This window comes from Ornithorhynchus anatinus, chromosome X3 (assembly GCF_004115215.2).
Source record: "Ornithorhynchus anatinus isolate Pmale09 chromosome X3, mOrnAna1.pri.v4, whole genome shotgun sequence".
Classification (NCBI taxonomy): domain Eukaryota; kingdom Metazoa; phylum Chordata; class Mammalia; order Monotremata; family Ornithorhynchidae; genus Ornithorhynchus; species Ornithorhynchus anatinus.
Window position 1 is genome coordinate 24119245 of NC_041751.1, and position 23566 is coordinate 24142810.

The 23566-nt window shown below is 43.0% G+C and overlaps 1 protein-coding gene across 6 annotated transcripts in view; it reads right to left on the reverse strand.

The window, feature by feature from the left end:
* Positions 1-23566, reverse strand: part of PTBP3 (polypyrimidine tract binding protein 3) — a 178070-nt gene that overhangs the window by 43163 nt on the left and 111341 nt on the right. For all 6 annotated transcript variants that reach the window (XM_029053781.2, XM_029053780.2, XM_029053782.2 and 3 more), the window contains 3 exons: positions 15230-15397; positions 9415-9525; positions 1788-1962 (listed from right to left, as the gene is read on the reverse strand). In XM_029053781.2, coding sequence (XP_028909614.1) covers positions 1788-1962; positions 9415-9525; positions 15230-15397 — 454 coding nt within the window. The remainder of the gene's footprint in view (positions 1-1787; positions 1963-9414; positions 9526-15229; positions 15398-23566) is intronic.

Here is a 23566-nt window from a genome sequence, read left to right on the forward strand (position 1 = left end):
GAAAGAATGTTAGTGTATGGAGCCTTAAAGTGGTCCAAGAATACTGGGGAGAAGGTGACAGGAAAGGGACAGGTGATGATGAGAACACAAGCCCTGCACTCAGCTTTTGTATTTTCTGCTGCTATTCTTTCCGATGTGTATAACTGATTAAATCTCAACTTTGGCCATTATCCTATATGGGAACTCTGATTTGTCTATGATTACCGGGGACTTCACACAGCTGTCATCTGGAACACGGCTGGAATTTCTAATTCTGCATTTTCTTTGGATTTTTCAAAATTCGGGATGGTGTTATACAGCTAAACAGACCTAGTCTCAGTGTTCTGAAGCCAACGCAACAGAGTCTGACAATTTAGGGTGGTTGGGCGTCCCTGATTGCTGTGATCTCAAGGAAAATACACCAGATGTGGAGAATTTTAAGAAATATCTGAAGATTCAGTTTCACAACATGGAAAGATTGCAAGAGTCTGCTTCAAGAGCAGAGGCTTGCTTAGTTCTGAAGGTAACCAATTGCCAGGTGGGGAAATTTCAATATCTGCTTATTACTGTTTTACCTTTTCCTCAGGGGTCTAGCGCCAAACCTAACTCTCTTATTCTTAGACGGTGAGCCACAGAGGTCCAGAGCCCAAGTCTAATTCTCAGCTGGGTACTTTTGCCCAGTGTCTAGCAGAGTGCTTTGTATGCAATAAATGTTTAGTAAATACTATTAATACTGCTCCCTGATCTGTGTCAAACCGTGTCCCACCCACATTCAAAGCCCTTAAATACCCACCTTTTCTGGTCTTAACACCCCACCAGCCAATTTAGCACTCATAGGAATATCCATTTATCATTCCTTTAATTGCTTACTTTTGTTTCTATGTTATCTATGCTCTTACTCTTTATATCCACTTGCTTGCCCACTAGATTTCAAGCTCCTAGGGCAGGAACTGTGTCTTTTACTTCTATTGCACATAATCAAACACTTGGTACAGTGCTCAGCACACAGAAGATGCTCATGATGAAGATGATGATACACTGAAGAGAGGAAAGGAATATTCTTCGTCTGATCTTACATTCCCCTAGATAACAGGTTTAATTTGGCAGATTTGCTCAATTGTGAAGTTCGGAATTCCTCAGCTGTTATGAATTTCTGACAGACTTTTAATTTAGTTGTTAGCAATTTAACTTCCTAAACTTTACTTTCTTAATATAGCAGATTGGAAATGAATCAATTCTTCAAAACATCTTATCCAATAGGCTCACAACTCCAAACTGCTTGCAGACAGACTTGCTCTTCAAATAAATAACCTCTGTTGAATATTCATTTTATTGTCCAACTGTAAAAAGGCAAATGTTCTTGCTACAGAGTATATACCATCACAAAGCAATATGTTATCACCACTGTTGGGAAATGAATAGATAACAGAATTTCAACTGCAGTAGAAAACTGATTAGCAGAAAGTCAACAGTTATCCAACTGAGTTTAATGTGGATAACCCAAAAAATTTGGAGAACTGAAGAGTATTTGACACAAATCTGCCTGGAAAAGCTCAACCCAGTTTGTTTGAGACTTCATCTTTTGGTGACTTGGCCTGGCTATAGTCCCAATTACCTCTGATGATTGAGGTTTTCACTGTAAAAATCTCTAGTCATCAACTCTTGAATAAATACCTATATTTTTCATCCAGAACTTTTGCTCTGCTTTAAGAAGCTTGGAAAAATCTAGAGTGTAAAGCCTGTAAACCTCCCAACATCGATATCCAAGGACAGCTAATTTATTTGACCCAAGGGCGGAGCTTACTTACCAAAAGCAGCAGCCATGGTAGGGTCAAGGGCTGGCTGGCCATCACCAGAAGGAAGGTCAAGGCGAGTGAAGTCTCTGCTTTTGTCATTGTTATACTTCACATTAAGGCTAGTTAACTTGGAAAAATCAATTCTCAGAGTGCAACATGCATTGTAAATATTCTGCCCGTCCAGAGCCTATTAAAAGAAAACAAAACACACAAGAATAGCTTAGGTTTTCCAAAATTACATTAACGTACTGAATTAGCTTTAGTATTCACCATAAAATTAATGTTTAGGGCGACCATTCAAATTTAAGTATGTTTTCCCCTTCCTGTGCAATATACTCTCTCAACCTCAAGTTCTGCATTTCTTTTTTGCATATTTTGACAGCTCAAGAAAAAACAGCCTTGTATAAACCGAACTGTCGAATGAAACCACCGGGATCTTCCCATCGTGCCACCCCGCTAACGCGCTCACTCCTAACATACCATGTACATGTGGAATAGAGAAGCAGCATGGCAGAATGGACAGACCATGGGCCTGGGAGTCGGAAGGTCATGGGTTCTAACCCCATCTCCGCCACCTGTCTGCTGTGTGACCTTGGGCAAATCGCTTCACTTCACAGTGCCTCAGTTACCTCTTCTGTAAAATGGGGAATACGACTGGGAGCCCCACATGGGACAGGGACTGGGTCCAACTCATTTTGCTTGTATCCACCCCAGCACTTAGTACAGTGCCTGGCACAAAGTAAGTGCTTAACAAATACCATTGCTGGTGTTATTATTATTATTATTATTAATAATAATAATAATGGTTGGGGATTTAAGCTGCATCGGCTCGAGGCCAGTCCCCTTTCCTGTCAAAGTAACCTCTGAACTCTGTCTTTTTTATGTTGCTTGTAGTTATATTATTTCATCTTTCCTTTTGTGTCTTTCACAAATGCTTCCCCAAATGCTTCCTCTTAGATTGTGAGCCTCTGCAGGTCCAGGCACTGTGTCTAATTAATGATGGTATTTGTTAAGCACTCGGGGGGGGGGGGGGGGGGGGCAGGGAATACAAGGTGATCAGGCTGTCCCATGTGAGGCTCATAGTCTTAATCCCCATTTTACAGATGGGGAACTGAGGCACAGAGAAGTTAAGTGACTTGACCAAAGTCACACAGCTGACAAGCAGTGGAGCCAGGATTAGAAACCATGACCTCTGACTCCCAAACCTGTGCTCTTTCCACTGAGCCACGCTGCTTCTCACCTATGATCCATCCACGCACCCCACCCCCGCTCTGTGGTGCTTAGTACAGTCCTCTGCACACAGATTCTTGATGAATATTAATATTATTATAAACTCAAAAGCAACCTATGATCCACAATGTACAGAATTGTAAAATCACCCCCAATTCCCAGGGGAAGTAAAATTTAATTCCTATTTCCCATCTGAATTTGAGAAATTTTGATTTCTGAAGAACAATTCATAGGATAAAATCCTAATGAGAACTGAGAGAAAACTCAATACCAACGGTCAATCGGTCACCAAACTTCCAGCTATAAGTTCAGATTAATTTTTTATACCACACCAGCAGAAAAAGCCAAATCTCATGCAGATTTAGATGAATGCCATATTTGTCCTTCCCTGCTCTCTCTCAAATTCCTTTCTTCTTGCAGTAATTCTCTCCTTATCAATCTATTTATGTCCTTCAACTCTTCTGCTATTCTATTCACTTGTTTCCCTATCATCCATTGGGCAACAACGGATGGAGGGAAGAGCACAGGACTGGAAGTCAGCAGATTCAGCTTTGCCCCTGGCCTAGTGTGTGACCTTGGGCAAGTCGCATAACTTCTTTGGGCCTCAGTTTCCTCACCTGTAAATGGGGACTAAAATAGATTGTGGGCCCCACGAAGGACAGGGACTGTGTGTGATCTCATAAATAAGTGCCTACCCCAGTGCTTAGGACATAGTAAGTGCTTAATTAATGCCATAATTATAATTGGTTCCCCTCTCTCTCCCTGCATTTCCACCATCCTTCTTCTAGTGCACTGGTGTCACCACCCATGGGGGTGAATGTAAAAAAAAATAATAATAATTCTAGTTTGTATGGCAATGTCATCACAACCTGCTTCGCAGGAGCTTCTACCTGTCAGGCAAGGGACAAAAGCTACCAGGAAGAGACCCCCGTCCCTGGGCAAATCCCCATCTGCCTCCCCTTCACCCTTCCCCACCCAGAGCAGCTCAACCTACAGCCAGTGGTAACACGAGCCGACACTTTGGATAGCTCAAGGCCTGTGGGGTAGGGCCAGCCCCTCATCCTCGGACTCAAGGTCTCCATCCTCCTCCCCACATATTTCTGATCACCTAATCCCTGGAAAACATCTCCGCCCTCCAGCCGGCTCCCTCCAAGAAAACCCCAACGGCAGCTGCAGGAGGACAGGAGGGGGTGGAGAAAGGAGACGGGAGTGAGTGAAGCAGGCCTTTGTTGTATTCCTTGCCCCAGAAAGCAGGTTCAGGGTGGGGGTCGGGGAGCAGCAATGGGTACTTGGATAGACGGGGAGGGGATTATCCTGTAGAACCGCCACACCGCATAACCCTAGACTCGTCCCTCAGCCACCACTTCAATTTGCGCCCGAATACCCCATCCACTGTTGCTTTCCACCCCTCCGTGGATTCATGCAGGGCCTCCTGAGAGAGCAGAGGGGGGTCTGCAATGCACTCGCACTGCTCGTGGCCTCCAATCTAGACCTGTGATGTTCGGCACAGTCGTGGGGAAGCCAAAAAAGCTCTTCCTGTTCTCATTTTCTTCCTGGAGCTCTCTCCCAGTGCATTCTGGCTTATTTCCACTGCTGGCCACCGTGTGTTCCTGTGTCTTTTCATGACCTTATAAACCTTCCCGCCCCTTGTCTGTCTTTCACTCTGTCTGTCACTCTCCCAAGTATCAGTCCCTCTTCCTTCACTCCCTCACCGTCCCACAAATGAAAAAGGAGATTTGCTGGCTCTTTCAGATTGTAGTGTCCTACAGGGCAGGTGGTGTATTTGTTTACGGTTTATGAAATGGCACAATACCATGCATGTGTAGGTGCTGAAGTAAATGCAGTAAATGCATTTCAGAATTATGATAATTACTGTGTAGGTGCTGAAATAAGTGCATTTGAAGATTATAATTACTGTGTAGGTGCTGAAATAGGTGCATTTGAGCATTATGGTAATTATTTATTGTATCAATTTGAATGCGAGGAAAGATTCCTTTATTACGTGCTTAAACTCACTTGGCAATCAAAACTCAACCTAAGCCTGCAGTCAAAGAAACACCTAGCTTTCTATTGTTAGAACAGAGAATAAAAAAGCCAAGTGAATCTTAAATCCTGTACCAGCTGGATTGTTCTTGAAAATTTAGCACATATACTTTAGAAATTACGATAACTTTATAAACATGATACTTGAGAAGCAGCGTGGCCTAGTGGAAATTCCTTATATAACATACACTGGACATTCAGAAGACAAAATAAAAATAAACAGACAATTACAGCAAAGAGAAACGATTCCTATCCTTAATCGAGGTTAGGTTAGAAGGAGCTGATGGCAAGACAGTTGAGAAAAGTGTTAGCTACAAAATAATAACACTAAACAGTTGCTCTTCTATGGATATCCACATTTATCCTTTCATCTAACTTGGGAATAGACTCAAGGAAGCATCACATTCCTTTGCAGGATGTTGGAAAATAACAAATCAGTCATTTTTACGCCATCATATTGGGAACTTTACAGAAGGTCTAAACCTTCTATATTAGCAGGTTGACTTGTCCTTTATTCATGTTTTTAGGGACACCAATCCTAGTCCATTCGGTCATTCAAGCGGACCAGTACTTTCCTAAAATAGGGCTGCTGAAATTTCCAGGATCTTGACAAATCGTGTTGTTACTTGTTCAACAACCAATCTATCCATCAGTCAATTGCATTTACTGAGTACTTACTGCAGTGCTTAGGAGGAGTGGACTCAAGTGCATAGGTGATGCAGAAGGAAGAGAAAATTGTACAGAGAGATGAAAGGTTAGTTAGGGCAGGCTTCCTGGAGGAGATGTGTTTTCGTAGTGCTTTGAAGATGGAGAGAGTGGTAGTTCTGTCCAATATGAAAGGGTTGGGGGAGAGATCCATGCAGGAGGGAAACAGTGAGCAAGGGATTGATGGCAAGAGAGATGAGAGTGAAGTATAGTGAAGAGATCAATATTAGAGGAGCTGGGTACCTTAAAGCCGATGGTAAGGAGTTTTTGTTTGATGTAGAGAAGCCTGGGCAAGCGTTGGAGGTTTTTTGAGGCTTAGTGAGGTGTGCACAGAACCTTTTTTTTTTTTAGTAGAACAATCAGGGAAGCAGAATGAAGTGTAGACTGGGGGGAGGGAGGCTGGAGGCAGGGAGGTCAGTGAGGAGGCTGATGCATTAATCAACAAGACATATGACAAGTACCTGGACCAGTCTGGGCACAATCTGGCTGGAGAGAAGGGGCAGATGCAGCAGGATTTGGCAACTGAGTGAATATGCAGGTTGAGAGAGAGAGATAAATCAAGGATAATACCGAGGTTGCGGGCTGGTGAGTCGGGGCGGGGGGGGGGGGGGGGGGGGGGGCGGGAGGGCGGGGGGGGTGATGTTGTTGTCAAAGGTGATGGGAAAGTTAGGGACAGAAGAAGGTTTGGGTAGGAAAGTGAAGAATTTTGTTTTGCACAGGTTAGGGTTGAGGTGTCAGCAAGACATCCAAATAGAGATGATGGTGATTATTATTGTGCTTACTATGTGCCAAGCACTATTAAGTACTGGTGTAGACACAAAATAATCAGGTTAGACACAGGCCCTGAACCACATGGGGCTCACAGCGTAAGTAAGAGGGAGGAGGATTCAATCCCCATTGTACAGATGAGGAAACTGAGGCACAGAGAAGTCAGGTGACTTGCCCAAGATGACACAGCAGGCAAGTGGCAAAACTGTGAAGAAGAAAAATGAAGGCAGGAGGCAATGCAAGACTATACAGAAGGAGGGAGGTTGGGGCTGGAGAGGTAGATTTGGAAATCATCCCTGTAAAGATGGTAGCTGGAGCCGAGGGCAAGGATATGAGCTCCCCAAGGGAGAGAGTGTAAATGGAGAATAGAACTGAACTTTGAGGGATCCCAATGGTTAGGGGATGGTACATTCTTAGCCTCACAATCCTCTTCCTGGTGTAAACATAGGAATTATGTTCGCCATCCCCCACTGTCCATGTCCTGAGTTGAGGGGAAAAAAAGCTTCACCTTCTAGATCGAGCCAGTAGAGAAATGCAGATTTCTGGCTACCCAGTCTCTGGCTACCTTGGCCACAGTCTGATGGTCAGCCCCTCTCCAAACTCCAGGTTCCTTGCGGGCAGGGAACGTGCCTATCAACTCTGTTGTACTGGACACTCCCAAGTGTTTAGGACAATGCTCTGCACACCGTAAGTGCTCAATAAATACCAATGACTGATTTAAGGAAGCAAATTTACCTTCTCTAACTTAAAAATTCACAATGCATCTGGTTTCCTTCTTGGCAAAGCAGGTCCAAGATTGGAGATTACTAAAACAGGAATTATGAATGACCTTTATACTTTTAGATCACATTTCCATTATAGACAGAAGTTTTGGCATGAGAAATGAAAAGGCAAGATTTGGGTTTCTAAGCACATGTTGTTGGAATGCAAAGTTGGTTTTTGTTTTTTTTTTATTGTTTGTCCAAATAGCACTTTTATGTGGTCATTAAAGTACAACTTTGGAAACTTAGGCCACCTACTGATTTCTCCCAAATCTAAAGCATGCTTGCACTATTGCTATCTTAACTTTATCTAGCTTATAAAACATGCATCTACTGAATATTTTCAGAAAGTTTCACAGCACTGGGAGCTAATTTAAGAGAAAAAACATGAAACAGAATTTTCTCAATTTCAATGGCTCAGCTGAAAGAAAAGGAAGGATTTCTTTTTTAAAAGAGCAGATACAACTCTACTTTTATCAATTAACAGTAGGAATTTGCAATACACCCTAATTTACAGCTTTGAAGAGAAATTTCGGCCATCAAAAGTAATATCTCTGACAAAATGAAAATGCAATTAACTCTCAATTAATCTACATTTCTTGCATTGTATAAGTATGTTGGAATTAGAAACAAATTCAAAGATACCCCAAGTACCTTGTTCACATTGAAAATTTCCCATTTAGGATGCTTTAAATCCAAACCTCCCTTCCTTCCCTCTTTCCCTCCCAAAACAAAACCCCTTAAACAGAAAACTCTACAGCGTCCATCATGACTTCAAAACCAAACCAGTTGAGTTGAAAATGTCCACCTCCACCTGGGTTTCCCGCTGGCACTTTAAATCCAACAAGGCAAAAACTGAATTCCCCATTTTATCTCTTAAACTCCCCTCCTCTGAAATTTTCCATCACAGTTGATAAATATCACCCTCCTCCCTGTCTCAGAAGTTCACAAATCTTGGTGTCATGTTTGATCCCACTTAGTCCATGGCTAAACTCTGCCAGTTTTCCTCCAAAATATTTTCAAGATTTGCACCTTTCCCTTCATCCAGATGGCTCCCAACCTGGTTCAAGCTCTCTTCATCATCAGATCAGACTGGTGTATCAGCCTCCTCATTGGTCTCCCTGCCTCAAATTTCTCCACTCTTCACTCTACTCTGTGACCCAGATAACTCCACTAAATCAAAAACCTTTGAAGACAATCCATGCTCCCCCCGATCATTAACTCCAAACTCCTTCTTCCATATTGGCTCTCTTCAATCGTTACACCCAGTTTGTATTCCTCATTTGTTCCAAGCTAACTTTCATACTTAATCTTGCTCTTGATGCACCTGCATAAAACCCTTTGCTCCACCCCTCTTCCTGCCTGGAAATGCCCTCTCCTTCAAAGTCACCACATTACATCCCTCCTGAACATCAGAGTCTACCTGAAACCCACCTCCTCCTGTAGGCAGTCCCCAACTAATTTCCACCACCCCTGATGAGACCATCCCAACAGTCACTGAAGTTGCAGCGTGGCCTAGTGGCTAGAGCACAGGCTCGGAAGTCAGAAGGACTTGGGTTCTAATCCCGGCTCCACCACTTGTCTGCTGTGTGACCTTGGGTAAGTCACTTCATTTCTCTGGGCCCCAGTTACCTCATCAGCAAAATGGAGATTTAGACTGTGAGCCCCACGCAGGACAACCTGATTACCTTCTAACTACTCCAGTGCTTAGAACAGCGCTTGGCATATAATAAGTGCTTAAAAATACCATAAAAGGGTACTTTATTATTCATGTATTCATTTTTCCAAACGCTTGCAATTTCCAGTTGTATCTATGTTTTCCTTCCATTTTCCCCCATTATAACATAAGCTCTTCAAGGGCAGGGACCATGTCTTTAACTCTACTGTATTTTCTCAAGCACCCGCTACAGTACTTTTCATATGGTTCACACTCAATAAATATTGTCGAGTGCAAACATAAGCCTGTTTCTATGAAGATGTACAGTAACCCATATAAAGACACATTACCTAAAGCAGCTTTATGCACTGACAACTGCAACATCATGAAGTAATTCTAATATGCACTATAGAAGCAGAAACATGCTTAAAGAGTGAATACATTTTATTTTTAAGACAATCATGAGCATAATTACCATTTTGGCATAATGTGCATTCATCGGATCAGCGAACTGAAGCAGAGCCTGAAACTGATTGTTCTTTGTGAAGGTGATAATCTTCAAGACAGTTCCAAACTTGAAGAATATCTGAAAGAAATAGTTGACATGGTAAATCAGGAATGACTGCTTACTTCAGAACGAGGTGACAATTTTTCTTTTAAGTACTCGCAGGGGCCTATGCATCAGTCTTCCTTCATTTATACTGTCAAACTCATGCTGCTCGGACTGCTCACCCTGCTCTGTTTGGACCAAAGAATCCTTGGCCCAGTCCACCCAGGAAGGGAGCAGGAACAGGTCTTAGATAGCCACCACCCAGCCCTAGGAAGCCCTCCCCTAGCCCCCATGTCAGAGCAGCATGGCCAAAACCTGTCACAGGTCAGGGGACAGGGAGGAGAGAGGAAATGGAAGAAAGGGAAGAGACAAAAGATTAAACTCTGCCACTGCCTTCCAGTCAGACTGCTCTCAGATTTCCCTCCTCCTCCCTTACGTCCCTCCCCTCTTCTCTCCCACCGGCGGCAGCGGTTGTTGCTATGAAGCAGACACACAATGCAATGATACCAACACGTATATCGTGAGCAAACACGACATGATGTCACATGTCACATCCGGTGGGGGGGGGGGTTAGGGGGACATAAAATTGAGTAGCACAAGGCCTCCCAACCCGAAGGCAGAGTTGGGGCCAAGTGGGCTTTACACAGAGAGAGATGAGGCATTTCAAACCATTAGATTCCCAATGAAGGAAACTATGTTGATGCGTGTTCAAAATTGATTTATCGACTCTTTGTGCACCCACTGCTCAAAGATTTCATTGTGTTTGCCCCCCTGCACAAAAAAGTTGCCGATCCCTTTGTCTCTACAGACCTTGTTTCTAGGAATTCACCTTTTCTTCAACAAATTTACAAAAAGGAAAGCAAACTTTAGACAGGCTTTTGAAGAAAAACACCTAGATGTTGACTGGCACCTTAAACATTCAGCTATACCATCTGCTTCTGAACCAAGCAATTTCCCCACAAGAATATTTTTCCTAGGCCGTTTAAAAGATGGCACTTCCCTGAAGAAGTCACGAGAATTTTACATTTAGACATTCAAGCTGGGAATAAAACTGATGATGAAAGTAGGGTGGCACGAGGCAGATGACCATCCCATTTCATTCCAGGAGACCCTGACTTCAATCCACAAGCTTTTAGGGGGTCCAATATGTTACTTAGGATAAACACCACCACTTTATTTCACCAAGTGCTCTGATAGGCAAACTGTCCCACTTCCTTTTTTTTCCCCCTTTCCATTCAAACACTGGTACTAACTTCACCTCGCCCAGTGAGCCTCCAATTTCATATCTTTCTTCACGGTGCCGTCACCATTTATTTAGGGGACATGAAGAAAAATAATTTGATTTTAATTTTGCATTGTAAGTAGTAAGTTTACCACTTCTTTCCCAGGGGCATAGCATGCTTCCCCCAGAATGTTTTTTTTAAAGTTCAGGTTTTGACTTTTAAAATAATTTTATTAGCTCTACAGATTTCTACTCGGATTACACCATCATACAAATTTTGATGGGTCGCTGGAAGCTTATTGAGAGTTTTCAGAAATTAACCAGAAAATTCTCCATCTGCCTGCTCACAGGGGAATTTTAAAACCCTAAAAGTCTTTTGACTATTCTAACCTTGTTTTTTCAAACAGTAAAAAGGATTAAGTGTGCATTAAAATCAAACTCATGGTAAAAGTAATCACTGAAAGCTAATTTTTTTTTTTAGTTAGAACTTGGCAAAAATAGATATAAAGATTATGACTACTGGCATTCACTCAACAAAAGGCTTACCAGATTAAAAATTTTTGTAATAAACAGAAAGAATCCTGGCAACAACTAACATTTTAGCTGAGATTATGAAGACCTAAATCCCAAGAGTTCTAATATTAACGCTATTGATCCCTTTATTTAATGCCACTCTATTAACTTTTTCCTCATGCTCTAAGTCGATCAGGTCTAACTAGAACCTCGTATACGGCAAGATTTGGAAATCATACACAGCTATTACCAAGATGTTGCAGGATGTGTTGATTTGTTATATTCGTTACTTCGGTGCAAAACATTAAAGAGATTTCAATATCAGACAAAAAATTGAAATACATAAACTGTAGTTTTTTGATCTCTCAACATACTCTCCTAGGAAATTTAAATCAAGTGGTCACTGACTAAATTTCCAAGTCATCACGATTTTCTGCAGTCCTCAAAGTTTTATCTTTACTCCAAATTGCCAACTGGAATCAGTCATCCCCATTCCAAAGCTAATTCTCCTGTGACTATTTGAAATGACACAGTAATTTCTCCAAATACAGATAAATTACACTTTTCTAGACTATTCTACTATCCTCTCTCTGGAAAGTCTCTTTCTTTGAAAGTTAAGCCTATATATTCACCTCATGGTTGTCTAGGATATCAAAGTCTTTCTATGCTTTCTGAGCAGCCTTTTCTTTATCTATGATATTTGTTTTTCTTCCCATGTGTACTACTTTGTCAACACTGAATTTCATCTTTTTTTTTGTGGAACAATTCTTGCCATTTGTCTAAGAGGCCGCTGTGGCTTTCATTACTGTCTTCCCAGTGTTGATAACCCTGCCCAATTTGCAAATGTGATGAGCATGTTTGTTCTCTTCATCCATATTATGACTATATTAAACTGATCCTCACAGACACCCTCTCAAAATGTTCTCCGAGGCTGACATCAAGCCATTAGTTCTCTGTACACCAACCTAACAAACACTATGGTTAAGATCATATTTTCCCAGGCTATCAATGAGAATGCCATGTGGAATAGAATCAAAAGCCATAATGAGTTTCAGTAATAGATTATATCTTTCATGGACTCTTTCAATTGTTAAAATTCTCTCCATTGAGTCTTTCCTTCATGTGACCTAGAATTGAAACATTTTGCCTTTCCCAAGTCCAGTTTCTGTATCTTGCTGACTTCTCTCCTCCTTTTACTTAGGATAATGAATATAATCATCTTATGTAATTGCCTCCACCAAGCCCTCTATCCCTATTTTCATTCTCACCTTTTTCCTTTAAGAATCCAGTCTGCCTTGGTTGAGTCCTTTAGTTTCTGACTTTCTGTCTTGTCCTTAACACAATCCAAAAAGCTTTCCTGACCATCTGTGGCCCGCTGAATTGCTATTCTAAATGAATAATAATGATGATGATAATGGTAATACTTGTTAAGTGCTTACTAGATGCGAAGCGCTGTACTAAGCACTGGGATAGATACAAAATAATCACATCGAATCACATGGGGCTCGCAGTCTAAGAAGGAGGGAGAACAGGCATTTTATCCCCATTTTACAGATGGGGAAACTGAAGCACAGAGAAGTGAAGTGACTTGCCAAGGTCACACAGCGGGCAACCGGAAGAGCCGGGATTAGAACCCTTTTCCTCTAACTCCCCAGCCTGTGCTCTTTTCACTATAGCTTCTCTTGTTCTGGAGGTCTATGAGGTACTTACTTCTACCATAGTTTTGCCTTTATTCTCTTCAACCTCCACTTAAATCTAAATACTCACCATCTCTTGGTCTCCTGTTTCTGGGGCCTCTGAATAGGAGCAGCTATCCGTGATGAGCAAAGATGTACCCCCTTCCTCTTCCCTACTGCCTGAATTTCTTGACTAACTAGCAGCCAGCATTTCACCTTTCTGCCTCTCCTTCCCCAAATTCCCTTGGACTGTCTCTTTGGCTCCCTCTCCAGCTCTCCTCACCGCAGCTTCAGCAGTCACGGCCCTCCTTTCTCCCCTGCACTGCTGGCTGCCCACCAAAGGCTTTGGCTCTCCTATCATCCCCAACATCATTTAAAGGACTCGTTCGAAGTGAACGCTGTTGATGAAGATAATGGGGATTCTCTTTTGTTACATTACAACTGTGACCTTGAGCTAAAGCTTCCAGTTCTTCCTGTTTCCCAGGCTCCGGGCATTTGTGTACCGATCATGGGTCGTTCCTTCTGCTTGCCTCCTAATTACCCTGTCATCTAACTAGAATTTTCCACAACTCCTATGTTTCCCCCGATCCCAGATCGCTGCAACTTTTACTTATTTTTGGCTTTAGTGGATACATTTTTGCCAATTCTGGTTTTAAGCCCTCCTCACTAAAATATTCAGCCTGCTCCTGAAGATGCTCTTTTTTTTTTTTTTGCAAGATATCCTGTCCTAGCTCAGGATGGCCTCATCCCTGCAAAAAATCACAGGACTCATGTCTTCTATTCAATGCTAACGGAATAACCAGGCATCCGTTTCCAGGATGCGTTTGTCCCTGTGGGAGTCTTTCCCCACCAACTGGAAGAGTTGCCTGGAACACCACTGGATACCCTCACCTCCTCCACCCTTATTCCCAGGACCCTGTAATGATAATAAGAATAATGATGATGGTGGTATTTGTTAAGCGCTTACTACGTGCCAGGCACTGTACTAAGCGCTGGGGTGGACACAAGCAAATCGGTTGGACACAGTCCCTGTCCCACGTGGGGCTCACAATCTCAAACCCCATTTTAGAGATGAGGTAACTGAGGCACAGAGAAGTGAAGTGACTTGCCCAAGGTCACACAGCAGACGAGTGGTGAAGCCGGGATTAGAACCCATGACCTTCTGACTCCCAGGGCCGTGTTCTATCCACTATGCCATGCAGTCACTCTTGCTGTACCACTCAACCCTTCAGGGATAAGGAGCTTGGGGTAGTAGTCCTCAGATTCAGGGAATCTAGCCAAAAGCTCGAATGGCTCAGAGCAGCAACCTTTTATTTCTCTGAGCTTGAATGTCTTTGTCTCCTAAAGTGGAGTAGCTCCACTTCTTCTACAAGGCCGTGACTCATACCGGTTCCTGACCTCTTCTACCAGGGGTATCGGAGTGGAGCACCGCGTGATTTCATTGTTTATGAAATAAATTACATAAAATTGCATCCGGTGCTACTCAGAGGAGGGCTTTGTTTCAAGGCATCTGAAGCATTTCTGATGCTGATCTCACATAGATCTCTCGCTACAAGAGAGGCCCTGTACATACCGCCTTATATTTCGGGTTGGACTGCAGCAACTATGTACATGTCAAGACCTGGATACCCTTCCCTTTCCTTCTGGGTTGCTTTTTAACAGTTCGGAGGTTTCAGGAAAACCCAGCGACAAGAGATGGAATCCACGGAGGCAAGTTAATAGTCTGTATTGGTGCTTCCCCACCACCTCACTGGCAATTACTTCCTTGGCACAAATCATTTCCCGGGATTTACAGTTTTGCAGCTTCAGCTCCTCTTTATTAATCCCCAGAAAGTACATTTCTCAGTATTTATTGTCATTATTTAGTTACCAAAACTTTAATCTTACAGACCTCATAATAGGATTAAAAATTGTACCAACAACAGACGAGAGGGGCAGCATACAAAGCGTTGACTTGTTGGCGAGGTTGATTAATGACACTGCTAAACCGAAGAGCAAATCTGAAAAATCTTAAATCCACAGAAGTTTACCAAAGCCAGCTTTTTCATCCTCCAAAGTTTCAGAGTGAGAAATACAGCAACCTGTCGCTTACTGACATTGCAATTTCTATAATTCTATTTATTTTTATTGTCGCTATTGATGCCTGTCTACTTGTTTTGTTTTCTTGTCTGTCTCCCCCCTTCTAAACTGTGAGCCCGTTGTTGGGGAGGGATTGTCTCTGTCTGTTGCCGAATTGTACTTTCCAAGCTCTTAGTGCTGTGCTCTGCACACAGTAAGCGCTCAATAAATATGATTGAATGAATGAATGAATTGTATCCTCCTTCCTTACCTGATACAGCACTTCCAAAGTGACAGGATAGAAGAGGTTTTCAACAATTATTCGGAGAACAGAGCTCTGCCCCGGAAGTAATCCACTATCGCCAGCAGGAGCTGCAGTGAGGGTGGGGAGACTTCCAGATTGCACAGCATTCACTGCTTGCAGAGCAGCCTGGGCCCGCTAAGGAACAAAAACCAAAAATCAGATTTACTCGACAACCCATACTGCGCCAATTTAGTGAACAGATAATAAAATATTACGTTTGCCTTTTTTTTATGGTGTTAATCTTAGCGGTATCCTCAAATCATCTCTCTCATTCAATTCACATATTCGATCTGTCACCAGAACCCGTCGGCTCTATCTTCACAACGTTGCTAAAATCCACCCTTTCCTCTCCACCCAAACTTATCCTATTCCACAGCACTTATCCTATTCCGCCTTCCTATCCTATCTTATCCTACCTTCACTACTGGATCAGTTTCCTTGCTGACCTCCCTGCCTCCTGTCTCTCCCCACCCCTGGCTATAACTTCACCCTGTTGCCTGGATCAGTTCAGTCCATTTTTCCCCACTCAAGAACCTCCAGCCGTTGCCCATCCACCTCTGTGTCAAACAGAAACTCCTTACCATTGGCTTTACAGCATTCAATCACTTGCCTCCTCCCATCTTCCCTCATTGATTTCTTACCTCAAGCCAGCACGTTCACTTTGCTCCTCTAACGCCAACCTATTCACTGCATCTTGATCTCGTCTATCTCGCCACCAGCCCTTTGCCCAAGTCCTGCCTCTCTGGCCTGGATTTCCCTCCCTCTTCATATCTGAAAGACGATCATTCTCCCTACCTTCAGAGACTCAGTGAATCAATTCTCCTCCAAGAAGCCTTCCTCGGCTAAGCCCTCATTTCCTCTACTCCTTCTCCCTTCTGAATCACCACTGCACTCAGATTTGCACTTTTATTCACCCCAACCTCGGCCCTATGGCACTCATGTAGATATCCGTAACCTATTTGAACATCTGTCTTCCCCTCTAGACTGTGAGCTCCTGGTGGGCAGGAAACCAACTCCACCAACTCATATAATGTACTCTCCCAGGCGTTTAGTACAGTAATCTGCACACAGTGAATGCTCAATAAACGACTGATTGATTGATTGTTCCACAGCACCAGCACTTCATTCATTCATTCATTCATTCATTCATTCAATCAATCATATTTATTGAGTGCTTACTGTGTGCAAAGCACGATACTACGTGCCTGGGAGAGTACAATATAACAACAAACAGATACATTCCTGCCCAAAATGAGCTCACAGTCTAGAAGGGAAGGCAAATATTGATGTAAATAAAGTACAGATATATACATATATACCTACATTATGGGCATCTAATCCTAAATGGCAAAAATACATTAGGTATGGTTCTGCCCACAATCAACAAACAGGCAAGAGGAATTTTCATGACCTAAAACAACACAAATGATAATGATAATAAGTTGACTGGTATGAATAAATGTGGCGATATTAGAGGATATTCTGTTTTTAAAGGCTACTTGCTATAAATACATCTAAGTTTTTATAAAATGAAAATGTGTCTGCGTGTGTGTGCATGTCACCCAAGAAGAAGCTGCTATAATGACTAACCCCCCTAGGCTATTTGGAAATACTTGTAACCTTGTAACTTGTAACCTTGGGTGAAAACATATGGTGTACAGGAATGAGCCTGGGATTAATTCTTGGGCAAAGTGAGTCCAGGTTTTACACTGTGTAACTTTGGGTGAGTTTCTGAGTGGAGATCTAAATTTCAGTTTCGACATCTTTAAAGCAGTGACCTTTAAATGGGGTTAAGACCACCTTCTCATTGTCCTCATCACAAAAATACTATGAGGAAAGGTGAAAAGAACAGATGTGAAGGGTTTTCTATCAATGCAGTAGACTAAACACTTCCTGTGTGCAGAGTATTCGCTGTACTATGCACTTTGGGAGACCCCATAAGACGGAAGAGACGTGTTCCCTGCCTTGGGAGGGATTACAATCTAATGGGGTCTTCGACCTCTTGGACACACAGAAAGTCTACATTATTATTTAGTAATCATAGATTAAACAATCTTATTTTGCCAATCTTGAGTTGAAGAGATTTACCTTCTAATTACATCAGGAGACTGACACACACACACATTCCCAGGCTTAGAACAGTGCTTTGCACATAGTAAGCGCTTAACAAATGCCATTATTATTATTATTATTCAGTTCTCTTATTATACAGGGGTTCCATTCTTATCAAACCCAGCACTGAGAGAAATTAGCTTTTCAATAGATGTGCACGCCACAATAGTTTCTCTTGATATCGCATCAGGTTCTATCAAGCAATCGTATTTATTGAGTGCTTATTACATGCAGAGCACTGAACGAAGTACTTGGGTGTGTTTAAGAAGTGGTGCGGCCTAGTGGAGAGAGTACGGGCCTGGGATCCAGAGGATCTGGGCTCTAATCCAGCTTTGCCACTTGTCCGCTGTGTGACCTTGAGCAAGTCACTTAACCTCTCTGTGCCTCAGTTTCCTCCTCTGTAAAATGGGGATTAAGACTGTGAGCCCTATGTGGGACAGGGACTACGTCCAACACGAACACCTTGTATCTACCCCAGCGCTTGATACAGCACCACAATTATTTTTACAAGTCTATCCTGATAGACAAATCAATCGATCTTATGTATTTGAGTGTCTACTACGGACGGTTAGAGCACTTGAGAGAGTACAAAAGAATTAGAAATCCTCCCTCAAGGGGTTTCCAATCTGGTGGAGGAGACAGACACTTAGTAAGTTATAGACAGGACGAAATCATGAAGACTATAAGAAATGTACATACTCTGGAGGATTGTGAATGCTTAAGTGTTCAAGAAGAAGTAGCAGCTGTGGAGAGTAAAATGGGCCTCCCCAAGGAGATGCAATTTCAGAAGGGCTTTGAAGATAAGGAGAGCAGTGGACCATCCAAAATGAAAGGGAAGGGAGTTCTAAACAGAGGGGAGGATATGAGCAAGAGGTTGGCGGTGGGAGAGATGAGAAAAAGGCACAGTGACTAGGTTAGCTTGATATGAACAAAGAGTGCAAGCCGGGGGAATAGTGGCAGAAGAGAGTGAATAACAAGATGGGTGGGAGAGACACTAGACTGTAAGCTCCTTTGGGTAGGGAATGCGTCTACCAACTCTGTTACATCGTACTCTCCCAAGCACTTAATACAGTGCTCTGCACACAGTAAGTGCTCAATAAATATGATCGATTGATTTTTTTTAAAAGGTATTCTTTTGTAATGTGGTGTTGGAGAAGGCTTTTGCGAATAGTATGGACTGCCCGAAAGAAAAACAAATGGATTTTAGAGCAAATTAAACCAAAGTGGTCTTTGGAAGGCCAAATGACTCAACTTAGATTAGCATATTTTGGACACATAATCGGGAGGACTAATTCTCTGGAGAAGACGCTAATGCTAGAAAATGTCCAGGGAAAATGTGGAAGAGGAAGACCGGCAGCTAGATGGATAGAGACCCTAACAACGATAACGGAAGAACCTTTAGAAAGTTTGTGGATTATGGCAGAGGACGGGTCATTCTGGAGAAAGTATATCCATGGAGTCGCTATGAATCAAAAACTACTCGACGGCACTTAATAATTTGTTAATCACTTACTATGGGTCAAGCACTCTTCTAAGCACTGGAGTAGATACAAGTTTTATCAGGTCGGACACAGTCTATCCCACAAGGGGCTCACAGTCTAAGGAGGAGGGAACAGGGATTGACTGATTGACTGATTGATTGCGAGAGACGATTTAATATCATAAGAGAAGAGAAACGGACTCAGAAAAGCATTCCAAGGGACACCCACAGTTAGGGGATGGGGAAGAGAGGAAGAGCTGGCCAAAGAGGCAGAGAAGGATTAGACATAGAGGTAAGAGGAGCACCAGGAGAAGACTGTGACAGAAAAACCACAGTTAGACTTTGCTTTCAGGAGAAGGGGATGATCCGTAGTGTCGAAGACAGTTGGGAGATCAAGGACGAATAGAACACAGTAGAGTCTGCTAGATTTGGCAAGAAGGAGGTCATCGAAGGCCTTGGAGAGAACGGTCCATGGAGGAGAGGAGGTGGAAGGATAGAGTGTACAAATCCTGTTTGAAGAGTTTAAGACAGAAACAGAAAGTGGAAGATGGAAAAATACCCGGATTGGGTAGTGGGGTACAGAGAAGGTCTTTTTAGGATAGGGGAGACGTGGGAGTGTTTGAAAGCAAAAAGAAAGGAGTCATCGGAGAGGGAGCAGCTGAAGATGGCAAGTCAGGGAGGGTAGAAGAGTGGGCATAAGTATTTCTACAAAGGAATAAAGGGATGAAGCTGAAGAGGCGCAGGAGGATTTCAAAAGCAGATTGGAGATCTCCCATTAGAGATGACTGAGAAGGATGAGAGAGAGGGTGGTAGAGTAGGAATAAGCTGGGGAGGTGAGGGAAGTGTTTTAAGGAGCTCACGTCTGATGGTTTTGAATGTCAGCAAGGTCACTGGCGAGGTCATCAGGGGAAGGAGAGGGGGAAATTGAAGGCACTGAGGGAGTAAAAGGTTGAAATCATTTGTTGGGGCAATGGGCGTGGGAGTCGACGAGGGAAGAAAAGTAATGTTGTGTGGAAGAGAGGGTAGAGATATAGCAAGTAAATTTGAAGTACAGGTGACTGCACTTACACCAACAGCTCTCTACTGCACAATCAGTCAATCGATAGTATTTATTGAGGGCTTACTACATACAGAGCACATGGGAAAGTACAATATAATAGATTTAACTGCACAAGTTCATGAGTGGAGGAATCTGTGGAGGTGATCCAGTGCTGGTTGTTCTTCTGTTGTTGTTGTTGCTTTCAATGGTATTTGTTAAATACTTACTATGCGTCAAACTTTGTTCTAAGCACTGGGGTGGGTACAAGTTAAATAGGTCGGACACAGTCCTTGTCCTGCACGGAGCTCAGTCTACATAGGAGGGAGAACAGGTGTCGAATCCCCGTTTACAACTGAGGAAATTGAGGCACAGACAGGTTAAGAGACTTGCCCAAGGTCACACAGTAAGCAATTGACAGAGCCGGGATTAGAACCCAGGTCCTCTGACTCCCAGGCCCGTGCTCTTTCCACTAGGCCACATGCAAGATGGACAGAGGGATGGGGGAGTGAGGGATGAGGGAATGGATTTGTGTTGAGAGGGGAGGTTGGGTAGGGGTCCAAATGGGGCAGGATGGCTTGGGGAAAGTGGAGGGAGTGGGAGAGAACAGTGTGGGGAGAAAACAGTTTTGAGGGGGCGATGGGGATGCGGAAAAGAAGGCAGATTAGGAGAATGTGGTCGGAGAGTGGTCTTCAGAGTTGTTGAGGTTGAAAATGGTGCAAGAGCTTGTGATGATAAGATCCAACATGCGTGAGTAGCCGAGGTGGAGCAAGAGGCCAGAGGAGCTTAAGAGTGAGAGAAAGCTGGCGGCAGGGGGTACAATCAGAAACATTCACATGGATAACGACATTCCCGAGAAGCCACGAAGGGGAGGAGAGAAGCAAGGTGCGAATGGCATCAAAATCACTCAGAAAATTGGAGGTGAACTAAAAGGGGCAGTAAATGACTGCAACTAATTGTAGTGAGTGGCAGAAGTGGATGGTGGTCCCTCTAGACTGTAAACTCGTTGTGGGTAGGGAATGAGTCTGTTTATTGTTATACTGTACTTTCCCAAGCGCTTAATACAGTGCTCTGCACACAGTCAGCGCTCCATAAATGCCATTGAACGATGTAAGCTTCCCAAAGAAGAGAAGGCGATGGATTGATGATGGAATTTGTTAAGTGCTTGCTATGTGTCAAGCATTGTTCTAAGCACCGGGGTAGATAAAGACTAATCGGTTGGACACAGTCCCTGTCACACGTGGGGTCACAGACTTAATCCCCATTTTATAGATGAGGAGACTGAGGCACAGAGTAATGAAGTGACTTGCCCAAGGTCACAAAGCAGACAAGTGGTGGAGCTAGGATTAGAACCCAGGCCCTTCTGACTCTCGGGCCCATGCTCTACCTACTAGGCCATGCTGTTTCTCTAGGAGAGGGATGGAGGGGGTTTGGCGATATGAAAGTTGTATTTTGCGGGGGGGAAAGTAGCAGACCGAGTTGAGGGGAGGTGGAGGTGGTGAGGCCCCCTTGGGAAAAATGTGGCAGGGGAGATGGTATTCCAGGATTATCAGTAAAGGACAGACAGCTGGCTTGCTGCTGGACATTTCCTAATTCCCTAATAATTCCAAAAGGGGTAGTGAACGGAAGGTAACCACAGATAGATAAATCTATTTTAGGTCTGAGATAAAGCTGAAGTATTTTCTTCGGCAAAATGTGAAACTGAAAAATTAATATCTGCGAGGGGAGTAGTGGTAATAATGAAATCTACTTTTCAAATTATCTTCTGAATTTCCTTAAGTAGTCAAATTATCACTTAACAACAGCATTCACTACCTGTAAAGGTATTTCTTGTAAGACAAGAAATAACGAGATTTCTCATTGGTTCACCTCTTCAGGAAATTGCACTATACACAAGAACTAGATACGATTCTTAGATCCAGAGCCCGTAAGATATTGCTTTCCAAATTGCCTTGGGTTTAAATTACCTCAATATAAATCCATCTGAATGATGTTTTAGTACATTAAAATACTGGTAATGAACCTAATGAAGAAACTGCTTTGTTTGGGGCTCCATGTTTTAAAAAAGGGCATGAAAGAATGGGGTGGGGGGAAGTGGGTGGAGGAGAGTAAGAGAGGCGGCAAGGCCTAATGGAAAGAGCATGGGCTTAGGAGTCAGAAGACCTGGGTTCTAATTCTGGTTCCACCATTTGCTGTGTGACCTCGGGGAACTCACTTCACTTCTCTGTACCTCTGTCTCCTCATCTGTAAAATGGTGATTAAGACCGGGAGTCCCATGTGAGACAAGAACTGTGTCCAACTTGATTATCTTGTATCTGCCCCAGTGCTTAGTACACTGTCTGGCCCATAGTAAGCGCTTAACAAATACCATTAAAAAAGAATGATAATAAGAGTGACAAAAGGGCTGGAATTTAGAACCGATGGAGAAAGGCTGGAATGCTAAGGGTCGTTTAGTTAAAAGAAAGGAAGATAGAGTGCTGACTTCACATACATGAAGATGGCAAACCAGTGAGGATAATCAATTGTATTTATTGAGAGCTTACTATGTGCAGAGCACTGTACTAAGCACTTGGGAGAGTACAATACAACGGAATCAGCAGACACATTCCCTGCCCAAAGTGAGCTTATAGTCCAGAGGGGAGACAGACATTAATATGAATAAATAAATAATGTAAAATCTATAATTTAAAGATATGTACATAATTGCTGTGGTGTGGGGGGTGGGGGTGAATATCAAGTGTCCAAAGGTCACAGATTGAAGTGTGTAGACAATAATGCTTTAGAATATAACAATGTACCCAATTCCATTAACTGAAGTGCCTAAATGATAATGCTTCAAAACATAAGAATGTAAGCAATGCCCTTACTAGGGCAGGCCCATGGACATGGGCATTGATGAGTCACAGCACACTTCCCTGGAGGACACCACTATTTCTACTTCTTCATCCTGAAAAGTGGCCCTTTGTTTCTTTTCTTTCAGTCTTTTTCCAACCATGACAAAACATTACCTCTAATTCCATGGCTATTCAGGTTATTTTAAAACCTTCTGGAGTGGAATTTAGTGAAAGGCTTTTGGAAAATCTAAATACATCGTGTTTACCGGCTGCCCTTGATCCACATGCTCGATGACCCCTTCGGAGAACCAGTATATCAGTGTGGCACAATTTCCCTTAACACAAATCATGCTGTCTTTTCCCCCCACAGGTTGTATTTTCCTAAGTGCTCACTGATCCTAGACTTAATTATTGATTCGACCAGTTTGCCAGGCATAGAAAACAGAGATTTGCCAGTCTATAATTCCCAGGATTACCGCTGGAATGCTTTTCATAGGTGGGAGTTGCAGTGGCAATAAGCCAGTGCTCTGGCACAGTGTTGTACAGATCAGACGCACACTCTACCCAAAAGTGCCGTAGCTTCCCCTCCAGGTTCCTTCATTCAATCATATTTATTGAGTGCTTACTGTGTGCAGAACACTGTACTAAGCGCTTGGGAAATACAATTCAGCAATAGAGACAATCCCTGCCCACAACAGGCTCACAGTCTAGAAGGGACTGTGATGAAGATGAAGAGTTCTTCAGAACTCTTGGGTGGACGCCATCTGGTCTCACCACCTTGTAGGTTAACATCTAGTTTATCAATCTGGTCTAAAACAACCTGTGTGGTCACCACACTTGGT